Source organism: Ixodes scapularis, unplaced genomic scaffold (assembly GCF_016920785.2).
Source record: "Ixodes scapularis isolate PalLabHiFi unplaced genomic scaffold, ASM1692078v2 PGA_scaffold0__279_contigs__length_252992795, whole genome shotgun sequence".
NCBI classification, from domain to species: Eukaryota; Metazoa; Arthropoda; class Arachnida; order Ixodida; family Ixodidae; genus Ixodes; species Ixodes scapularis.
In genome coordinates, this window is record NW_024609835.1 from 105091025 (window position 1) to 105102565 (window position 11541).

General features: G+C 44.7%; 2 protein-coding genes across 5 annotated transcripts in view; one reads left to right on the forward strand and one right to left on the reverse strand.

Annotated features, from left to right (window-relative positions):
• Positions 1–651, reverse strand: part of LOC8024771 (activin receptor type-2B) — a 66173-nt gene extending 65522 nt beyond the window's left edge. The window contains exon 1 of the mRNA XM_029990874.3: positions 172–651. Coding sequence (XP_029846734.2) covers positions 172–280 — 109 coding nt within the window. The 5' untranslated portion in view covers positions 281–651. The remainder of the gene's footprint in view (positions 1–171) is intronic.
• Positions 652–1636: 985 nt separating this feature from the next.
• LOC8024772 (DNA damage-inducible transcript 3 protein) lies at positions 1637–4436 on the forward strand. Of its 4 annotated transcripts, none has more exons than XM_029990893.4 (5): positions 1637–1763; positions 1918–1996; positions 2125–2310; positions 2714–3009; positions 3127–4436. In XM_029990893.4, exons 3-5 carry the CDS (start codon positions 2142–2144, stop codon positions 3547–3549), a joined length of 888 nt encoding a protein of 295 aa, XP_029846753.2. In that variant the 5' UTR covers positions 1637–1763; positions 1918–1996; positions 2125–2141; the 3' UTR covers positions 3550–4436. The 4 variants fall into 4 exon arrangements, with proteins under 4 accessions (XP_029846753.2, XP_002407059.3, XP_029846760.2 ...); XM_002407015.5 differs by having other exon boundaries at positions 1665–1763; positions 2846–3009; XM_029990900.4 differs by having other exon boundaries at positions 1675–1763; positions 2109–2310.
• Positions 4437–11541: the final 7105 nt, after the last annotated feature.

The window sequence follows — 11541 nt, forward strand, 5'->3', positions numbered from 1 at the left end:
CGCGTATCTCGCCAACACAACCTCCTGATAACACGACCTTCAGGAACGACGAGCGCTTTGCGGTCTAAATGGTGCGCGTTTGAGCGGATTGACACGAGATCATGCACCGGTCAGTAACATCAGTGCAAGGAGTGCGAGAATCGCGAGAGAGATCGGTTTCGGATCACTTACCAAACGAGAGGCCTCCCCAGCAGCACAACACGAGCAGTGTAGCACGCGCGAGCGAACGGTTTGTAATCCCGAGCGTCGTGCACACGTCGCGTTCACACAGGGGTCGCATCTTGGGTCACTCCGTGCAGCAAGGATCGTGGTGAGCGTCCAGAACAAGCCGTCGCCACAAAGACATCGAAGGAAACAGGTCTTCGCTCATGGGCCCCGCTCACTTGGGCTTGAGCCGTCGCCTCATGACTGCCATGGCGGCCACATCATTCCACTACGCCCGCACCGTTTCACGACTTCCCCCCGTGCTTACGCGCGCGATAAACACTGTCGCCTTCATGTCATTTCACTGCGCGCACCCGCAAAGGGCCCTTCAACTCGCCACAAGTTAACAATGTACCAGGCACCAACAAAACACACATTACCAAAATGGCGGAGCTTTTTGCGCCTCCGGAACAAGTACCCGGATCACCCGGATGAACCACCCTCCTCCTCTCCTATTTTTTTCTTCTTTTGGTTCGCATAACAAACCACACACTTCGTGCGTGTGCCGTTGATCCGTAGATAGGGGAGCTATTTGTAACCGATAGCTTCGATACGCCGGCTGTGCACTGCGCTTTGGAAGTATTGTATTTCGTGCCGAAGAAATGTTTAAAAAAAAAAATTAAAACGAAAAAAATTCAAATTGTCGTTTCCGGTCGCGAACGTTTATTTTCGTAGCCTCGGTGGGGGGTCAGACGAGACCGGAGAGACACATCAAACTGCGGAGGCTCCTCTTTCAAATCTGATTGTCGCCCGCAAACGTTGTAGGCTTTTGTTCTTTTGAAAGAGATACGTACACTGCAAGCCTTAGCACAGATCTCAAGCGTTGTTTTTGTGTCCAAACAAAACGACACAGGCTAAAACGTAGCGGTCCCATACAATTTTTTTTTTTTTTTTTTTTTTGCGGGGGGGGGGGGGGGGGGGGGGGTTGCGGCACTGAGAACGAAAAGAAACAAGCTTGCTTTGAGCGAAACTACGTGTGTAGCTAGGACATTACGGCGAAGGTGCCTACGTAGTAAGCGTTTTTGTTTATTCCTGATCTCGTTTTTAACCCGATCTTGTACGGAATCCTCACCCAACACCCTCACTTCAGTGCCCTCGCAAAACACACCCATGGAGTTTACGCTCTTCTTGTTACCACCCACACCCCACCCACCGCAACTCAAGGCTGACGTAACTTTCTATAAACAAAATCAAAATTAAGCTCCTCTATGTGTAAACCCTATGGTTCTTAATTTGACTTTGAATGTGATTCATAAGAGCTCTTTAGCGCTTGCTTTTAATCGTACAAAGACTAAAATGGGGAGTGCTAGCGAGTAATATACTCGCTCCAACCTCCGGTTCTCGGAAATACAAGCCCAAGAAAAATAGCGCAGAGTAAACCTGAGCTCGACCGCGATTGGAGGAATATGACATCACTTACGGCGAGCTCTCTGATTGGTTTATAAACATGATGTCAGGTCTAAAAATATTGCCAGAACTATAAAAGCGAAACCGCGCGCCGGCGACGCGTTATTTGGCTCGTGGTTCGCGTTGAAGTTTGTTGGAGGCGCAAACATTTTGTAAGCACCCTACTATTCTTCAAATGAAACGTCGTGATATCCGGTCCGAGATATTTTGGGCAGAAGGGGGAAGCTTTATTATGCGATACGCGTCTTTTGATGCGGTGCAATCCTGGTGCAACGTTGAGTGATTATTTTTCCTGTTTACCTTCAGGTGTCAACCGGACCCGAACCCCAAGTATCCCAAAAAGTTCCGCTCTGTTACTCGGCAACTGGATACCTTGTACAATCTGGTGAGCACTTTATATATTTATATGTATTTATTATTATTTACCCGCGCACAGCGCTTTTTTTATTTTCTTTTAGATAGGAGTTTTTAACTGGTTACATGGTTTCTCACGACAGTCTCACTTCACTTCAGGTTGACTCGCTTGTGAGATGCTCAACTCTTGGACTGTGACGGGGATGGCGAAGAATCACTACAGCGTCAGCATTGTCTACAGGGACACCACCCAGGCAGACTATGAGGTCGGCGCCGACACCTACCAGCCTCCGTCTCGGAACGCCAGCACCGGCAGCTCTCATCCAGACAGTCTTCTGGACACAGGTCAGTCGCGCTCCTTGTCGGCACGCCTTTCCTTCGGCCTCTCCCACATCCGATAGCGCGAGCATCGTGCAAAAGTTCCGTGTCTGAGGCGCCAGACAGCACCGGATGTACGGTGACGATCCAGACCCCTTGGGTGGCTCTGCCTTTCGCGTTTTCCCTTTACATGCCACGTGAAAGGGTTTACACAAAAGTTAAACCTGTGTATATATTGAGGATCGCATATTTCGCAAATATGGGTTCCGATAAGATGTGCATTTTTCAGAGTGGGTTCATCCCATGGCTGTATTCAGTCAGTAAGGCTAAAACAGATTGTTTTTCTCAATCACTGGTGGGCAGCTGTGAAACCATAAGAGCCAACGCGTATGGGCCGTTGTCTTATACGCGCTTCCCCATGCCTTTCCAGGTGAATCCTTTTTCTTCGATGACCTGTGCAAGCCGTTCACAGACGGCGGCAGCCTAAAAGATGGTGCGCCTAACCTGATGCTGGACGACGTCTTTCCTTCTTTCGATCTTCAAATGGGTCCCCGTGTGCCAGACCCGTCCGAGCGGATGTTCAGCCTCCCTGCCGTCAAAGTCCTACCGGCCCTGCACAGGGCGTCTGCCGAGCCCAGCAGCCTCAGTCAGGAGTTCTCGCCTGTCGGCATGGACATGTGGGACCAGAACGAGACCTTCCAGGACCTCTCTGGCCTCATCGAAGAGGTGAGGGTGCCTTCTTGCCTTTGATGGGTTCGCACCCCATGAAACCCATAGTTTTTCTGCAAGTGGAGATTTGGATTGAAACGGAATCTCACGCGGTATTTGATTTGCTCTTCTCAGGAAAAGTGCCAGACGCCAGCGGCTACGCCCAGTCCCCTGCACTACCTCGTGCCTTCGGAAGACGGGCATCAGCGTAGCAACCACAGCCAGAGCTGGGATCAGCGTCCCCAGCCGGCACCGGTAAAGCGATCCTACGAGGCACCGGCCTGCGAGGCCGGTCCCTCTCACGTGGACATGGTACCGTCGCCAAAGATGCTGAAGGTCGACGAGGACTGCAATGGCCGGTATTCCGAGATGAGGGTCAAGAACAACATGGCCTCGCGCCGGTCCCGTATGACCCGCAAGGAGAAGGAGCAGGAGATGGAGAAGCGGGCCTCGGAGCTGGAGCAGGAGAACGAGGCGCTGCGCATCAAGGTGAAGAACCTGGAGGAGGTTACGGACAGGCTTAAGCAGCACCTCATAAACTCCATCGTGAAGAAGTGAGCGCTGGACGCCCCTTCCGTATCAACCTCATCCCTTGTGCTCTCATCTCGACGGACTGCCGCCAGGCGGCAAAGCCGTGACGTGCAAACTGCCAATGGACAAATCCTCCAGACTTGGGAAGTCAGTCTAGAAAAAGTCAATCCCAAGTCTAACTGCTCCTCCCAACCCCCCCCTCCCCCCTTTTTTTTTCTTAATTTTTTTAATGTTTTTATGCAGTTCTTTTATTGTTTGACACTCAAATAGACTGTGCTGCTGCGAAAAGGCAACATGTGATGTGCTGTTCCGTCCCAATCCATTTTAATCTTAGGCCCGCGATTGTTCTTCACATGTGTGTTCAGGCCTTTCTACTTTTAATGTTGGGATGCGCTTCACCACTGTGCTTTTCTCCTGTGTAGCACAAATCTATTGATGTGACAGATGAGCCCTTTCTAATTTGAATTATTTATTTGATAGAAGCAAGGAACTCTGTTATGATGTCATTAGACGGTGGAAGAGGGCAGTTTAGCCGACTTACTGATTTGAGTAAGTAAAAGGACAGACAAACACAAAAGTCTCAACGTGCCTCTTTCATTGGAAAACAGTTTGGTTGCAACTCCTTGATGAGACAGCGATATATGTTCAGAAAATATTTTAGATGAAGCTCTACATGCTTAGTCTGTGCGAGTAGAGTGAGCAAATTATTGCCCCTGTACATACACCCATCACCAAGTCATCTTTGTGTGTGTCCCGTATAGACTGCTGGGCAGCTATGCTTGTGCCTTACCAGTGTGTAGATATTTTTATAACATCAGAGTGCAATTTCTTTCATTTTTTTAATGTTTCTTTGAGTGTGTGCGTGTGTGTGTTGGTTTTGTACATAGCTGTACAATAAAAATACATTGTTACAACATTTGTGTTTCTTTCTGTACAATATGAGTGGGCTGTTTTTTAACAGTCAATTATAACTCAATGTTTCTGCAAAAATTTTTGTTTCATTCCTTATTCGTGTCCTGTTTCTCCGACTTCTGCCGAAGCGGGTGAACTGCAAACTTCTCCCAAGGGTGGTGTGAATTTTGCATCGTGGGTTCAAAAGTGCCCCGTCTTCGTGCTCCCATTTCGGCACTTTCCGAGCTGAGCGCCGCTCACAACAAATACCCTTTGTCAGCTGGTAGTGTTCACTTTGACATCCGAGCCATCCTGCTGCGCAGCAGCCGCAACTGCAGTTCGCCATAAAAGTGAAAAAAAAAAAAAAAAGTAAGTGGACAAATACTACTAAAACAGACTTGGATGAAAAGCTGTGTAGCACGCAGTACCTTGCCGCACTGTACCACGGTCGCTGAAATTGAGAGCGCGGGTTAAACTTACGTCCTCAAAAAAAAAAAAAGAAAGAAAAAAAAGTATATATATATATATATATATAATATAGGGCATAATTGCTCTGCACTGACTGGTAGCTTAACGCGTGTAATTTATTTTATTTGTGCCGTGACTTCGGCAGCACATCGTTTATGCTTTAAAAATCAGAACTTTTTTTTTTTTTTGTTTGTTTGGGGAGGAGGAAAAGGGTGGGTTGGGGGGGGGGGGGGGGGGGGGGGGAGAGAGATTGCGAGATAAAATTGTTGCTTTTTCGTTGTTTTGATTGTAGCTGTTTTTTACTGGAACATCATTTCCCTTATATTTTACAATTTCAGGCGCCCGAACTTTTGCGACCCCCGCCATCAGCGGTGGTATCGACTGTAAAAGAACGAACAACAAACTGCATGATTTCGTCGAAAATTCGTCGCCGACTAAATATCAGCATAGGGGACGACAAGAAGGCTTGTGCGAGATTAGATAACGTAGCGTCAGCAGCAGTGTCTTTTAACTCCACGTGCAACGGCCTTCGTAGCAGGAAAAAAAAAAAAAAAAAAAACGCGCACCGGGTGTACACAGACACACATATGTCTGTGCGTCTGTGTGTGGGCGTGTGTCATGGGGGAATAACGCGCCGGTTTTCCCGCACTCGCAATAATAAAACACAGGAAGCGCGCTTTTCTTCTTACCTTCAAAACGCTGTATCCTCTCTCGGAAACACGTGCCGCACCTGTCGCGAGTTACGGTAAACCATTAAACACCGGAATACTGGGCTACTGGGAAACCGCCGGGCCGCAGTGTGGTCCGGTAAATTTGGAGTACTCAAAATATTGCGCAATTTTTTGGTCGCGTTCGATTCGTCAACCGTTTGCAAAAAAAACAATAGTGACGTCAGTAACGTATAACGCCAGTAACCTCAACCGGCGTTTTATTTCTTGGAGTCACGAGAGCCACGTGAACAGTTTCGCCCAATTACACTGCTTTAATTTTGTAGGCGCGAAAATTGAAACAGGTCTAGGGGAAACGTTGCGACGACTGTCCAAGTCAAGTGCTTTTACATTTATACGGGTCCATATCACAAGAGCGAATGACATTTTAGCGAACGGCGACATTTGAGCGAATGGTCGTTTTAGCGAATAACGGGGGGCGCGCGTTAACCCATCCGTCGCGCTGCGCTTTACGCCGCTTCGCGGCGACAGTCTACGGCAACTCATTACAAAAAATAGGGACTCACTTGGCCCACCCGAAAACGCCGCTTCGCGGCGTCCGACTATTCGCTAAAGTGTCGTTCGATGAAACGTGGGCGTTCGCTAAAACGTCATTCGATCAAGTGAGTGCCTCCCCATTTATACTTATAAGTTATACGTGCAACTGAGTGGCACTAGCTGACTTGCGCTAGGTAACGTGAAAACCAAACCAGATATTACTGTCTTTTACAAGAATCCTCGCGTTCGTTTGTACATTCGGTACATCAACCTACCGCAAACGTAGGGAAAATAATTACAAAGGTCGGGTAATTGCTTCCGCGTGGAGAGCCGATCGCGAGGCGGGGAGACGATCTGCGCGAGAAGAAAGCCCTTTTTGAACGGAGACTGCCTACAGATGTAGCGAGTTGAGGGGGAAAAGTTTCCAACTCTCAAGGCAAGAGAAGGGCGACACAGGTTTGTAAAGGGAAAGATCGCACTGCAGTCTGTGTTGAAGCGCTGCTACCACGGTGGTCGTCGGAGACATCAAAGAATCGCGGCATCTTCGCCGGTATTTCTGCGTCTCTGTTTCCGAAACACAATTTTGGGGTCTTGGCGAGCCAGCCTGTTAAGGCGGGCGCCCTATTATGCACCCAGAAGGTTTCAGCCTATTTCAAAGACGACCATAAAGACAGGAAACATGCTGAAATAAAAAAAAAAGGCATCGCCATTGAAGGTGCTGGAACGAGAGGGATGTTTTTTCCTCGTCTCCCAGAATCCATCTGCTTCCTCCTCCCAGCCTTCCTTCTCTTCGCCCTGTCACTTCACTGAAACTGCAGTTGTAGATCTGTCACTGTGAAATCCCGCGGACGGTTTGTTTGGACATCTCAACATCAAAAATTGTACTTTTTTTTTTTTTTTTTTTTTTTTTTTTTTTTGACAAGTGCAACGCTAAAAAATACACAGTATTTAAAGTTTTACACTTTTAATCATTATGGCTACCAAAAGAACGCTCCTTGATGCGTGGTTGCGGGGGCCCAAGAAATTGGCAGTTTGTCAGGGAAATACCCAAACCTTCGGCACGGCAGCAGCGGACCGTATCGTACCAAGAGTCACCCAGAATTTACAAAAAGTCTGGTAGGTTTTGTTTAAATTTTGTTGTGTGCATGCGTAGCAAAACAAGAGGGGAATCGTCGAATCTTAGGTTGCATAAACTGCATTGCATGGAGTTCACAATGTTCAGTTGTTGTATGAAATAACCGCATAAAACAGTTTTGTAATATATTGGGAAGGTATTGAGCACACAGACGTAGTTAGATGGTGGAAGTAGTCAGTAAAATTTCAATAAAAATAGTTCACTAAGCAAACCAAAAAAAAAAAATCTTATTTTTTTTATTTTGCGTATGAACGCCACATTATATTTTGGGCCACTGTGGCGTTAATTCTGGCGAAATGAAGGCTGTGTTATGTAATATTGTATTTTATTTTTATTCCACCCATTTTTTCAGTCATAATAAACGCCTCAGTTTCCCAGAAAAATGTTTGATATTTTCGCGAAAGAGAGATTTCGCGAAAATTTACCCATAAAAAACTGCTTCTTTTTTTTTTTCCTTTTCTTTCTTTCACTAAAAAAATTTAATTCTTCATTTTCAAAAAAAAAAAAATTAAAAATTAATCCACCACGTTCGGGCATCTCTGTAGTAAATCGTAACACGTACGTTAACAAGGAAATTTGCGCATAGAAAAAATCGCAAGGGTTCAGGCGAGCTGGTGAATATTAGCCATGTTGAATAGAAGGGACAGAAAATAGACAGGACGACGTCTTGAGACGTCGTCCTGACTATTTTCTGTCCCTTCTACGCTTTGATGTTTCTTCTCTAGCCCAGTCTCAGGTTAATTCAACATGGTGAAATTTGTGCAGTCACTTCAAAGGGCTAACGAAACATCTTACGTGAACTCCCGGTAAAGTATGACAGATCCCCTAACCGCTTTTGGTGGGCATTGGTTTTAAAAAGTCAGATTTGGGCGTTTTACGTGCCTAACCAACGACGGGCACCTGAAACGCCCCAGCGGAGGACTGGGTATTCATCTCGATTTAATTTCCAAATGTGGTGTGGTGACGTGTTCTAAAGAAAGCCGCTATTCTCTTACCGTAGAAAAATAGTTGTGCGTTTGCTTCGGTGTCGTAGTTTTATCCCGCTTAAATGACAAAAAAAAATTAATAATAAAGCTCATTCATAGATTGTTTGTAGAGGGCTGCAGCCTCGACACTAACGCGCACATAAATTCGCATTCGACTAATGTAGATTCTTCAACGCTATAGCCCAATAATGAGACCAATGGCGGCCTTTGTCGACTATTTTTTAGTTACCGATATGGCCCAAATCGATTAAGAGAGCATATTAGTTCAGTGTTGTTTATCCTGTGCAATTTATTGAGCAGTCTGTAAAATTGATAATAATTATAACAGGCAAAGTGTGTCTTCCGTTGAACCTCGTTGGTGTGGTACACATTTCTGTCTTGTCAAAACGCTTCCAGATGCTAGCCAATGATCTAAAGCGCAAAGATGTTATCGAGTTCCTTTAAAGGGTTAAAAATTCAAAAAATGCAAAAAAAAAAAAGAAAAAAAAGTACGAAAAGCAACATGATCGGTGCCACGTGTAGCTGCTACTATTGGATCCGACTGCGTCAACATTTCATCAATTGCTTCGTGGCAAGAATTTTGGATAATGTAGGGATACACGGTACAGGAAATGATAATATTAACCTACTATAAACAGTGAAATTTCGGTAATAACTGTTTTTCAATTTTCGTTTTTTTCACCTCCCTCTTCCTCTCTCTCTCCCCTCCCCTCCCCCTCTTCCACAGCACCCTTTATTTCGACCGTGAGCCCCCCCACGTAAAATACACTTCCGGGGGTCGCTGCTGCGCTTGCGTAGGGGCGGAATACGTCGCAAAAAGCATGTGTATGCGTTTTCAGGTAACGTTCTCGGGAGCTCAACAGATCGAGAAACTGAATGGTATTCAAGAGTTTTCCCACACGTTAGCGCAGGAAAACCTGCATTTGTGCGCTCACCTTTAGAGATATCGCAATGTTAGTTGCCACCTGCTTTTACAAGAATTATAGGCTAACACATTAATTAACCTTTTACAGGAGAAAGTAACGTCCTCCAGAACTTCACTGGCGCAAGTAGCCATCGAAGTTCTATACGACCCTGGTCAACGCCGGAAAGAATTCCCTCCACTAAAATTTATTTGATCAGCTAAGAGATGCATGCTCAAAACAGGCATATTGTTGTTTTCTTTTCCACGCAATGTATGAACAGCCTCCAGCTTCGCACTACTAATAAAAATAATAAGAATGCATCTTTTTTGCATAATTTTCTTTTAAAACCATTTTTTTCTCTCGTTTTTTACTCCAGATTTAAACCAGATTGTAGCCATTTCCCCGAACCAGAACGAAAACCGTAACAAAAGCATTTGGTTTTTGACATCCTGGTTAGAAGAACACGATTCCGGTATATTTTGCACAATTTCCACACACAAAAAAATTTTATATATATATATATATATATTATATATATATATATAATCTCCAGGGTGTTCTTTTTGCTTTTATTCTTACACATTTGTTAAAAAAAAGAAAAAAAAAAAAACGTGAAAGCTACACTAATGCGGTTTGTGCAGGTGGGTTATACGACCAGGCGGACATTATGTGGGTGGCTAATCTTTGCGATAAGTCGGCTAATTAATTAAAATTCGGTAATTAACTTTTAATTAGTGGAAAGAGACATATGGTTCCAATTAGAAACTTGCTGAGCGTCGTCCAAAACCCTAAACCAGTCATTTTTAGAAAGACTTTGAGCGCGTGAGAAGAGCAGTAGTGCGCTGAAGTTACCACTCGTGGAGCAGGTAGAAGGCTGGGGCTAGTTAAGAGACGGAAAAATTGCGCGGGCGCCATACCGCAACCGCTAGCCCTGTACTGCTCCACGAGTGTTAACTTTAGTGCACTATACTACGCTTCTCTCGCGCTGAAAGCTTTTCTGAAAATGAGCTGATTTATCATTTAGGGGTTTTGGATGACGCTCAGCAAGTTTCTAATCGCAACCATATGTCTATTTCCACTAATTAAAAAGTTAATTAACGAATTTGAATTAGCCGACTTGTCCTAAAGATTAGCCACCCACATAATGTCCGCCTGGCCATATAACCCACTTGCACAAACCGCATTAGTGTAGCTTTCACGTTGTTTTTTTTTTTTAAACCAATGTGTAAAAATAATAATATAAAAAAAAAAAAACACCGTGTATATATATATATCATATTGCAGAGATTGGTTTAAACGCTGGATCGTAAACGCTTGTGGAGCTACGGAACCTGTTCCCGAGAATAAACATTTGGGTTACACAATGCGGTAAAACGCAGGATCATTCCCCGACTCACCATCATCCGTACACTTAAAAATTAACTTAAATGTCGTTCTTTAATTCTTTTTCTTTCTTTTTTTTTTTTTTTTTTTTGCTTGCATGTGTACATTTGCGAGCAAAGAAATGCATCGTGTCTGTACTGATGCCAACGGTAGGAGCTTAGCTCATGGAGGCTGCTCTTGCAAACGGTACATTAGCTGAAACAGCATTCGGCGATAAGGTTGTTTGACAAAAAGAACCCCCTTTGCCAATGAATATCGTTTGCTAGAGAGGATAGAAGTCCCATAAAAAGGCAAAATTTGAAGCAAAGAAGTTACTTTCAAAGCCAGAAGGATAATAGGTAGAGTTGTGGCGATTATTCAAAATTTCAAATAGTAGTTTCGACTAGTACACTATTCACTATATGCTTCGATATGAACTGTGATATTCGATTTTATCAAGTTTTTATCGCGGCGGGTTAGCCCCGTTAAGCATGCTTCTTACTGAGCACCAGAGCACCGCGGAGAAGGCAACACCCACAGAGCTTACTCCTAGAGGAGTTGCTTCACCGCAGTGCACCGGTGCTCGGAGAAGCGCGCTCTACGGAGTAATCCGCCGCAATCAACACCTAGAAAAGTATGGATATCACAATTCCGCGCTTGGTGTATTTAAAAGGAAACTCTGTGAATGTTTACAGTGAACATTTACTTTGCAGTAAAATTTTCAAAATTAAACTGTGGCTGGTATGCAGGAGTAAATGCAATGCCCTGACAACCTGCGTTTATCATTCGTGATTCATTTTCAAATTCCAGATTGAGGAAAGAATATTTCCATAAAGCAATGATACGTAAATCCACTAATATAAGTATAGCTGGGCATCTGTATAGGTTTAATGTCAAATCCGTCGTTTCCTTGCCATCCCAAGGCATCGGACTTCCTGAGGTCACAGCACATAAAGTTACCGTAGAATGCCGCACATCTGCCCATTCCACACTAAGCGCCCATCCCAAATTTGTAAGATCTGAGAAAATATGCACAGTACATTTACACGAAAAAGTGATGACCGGAC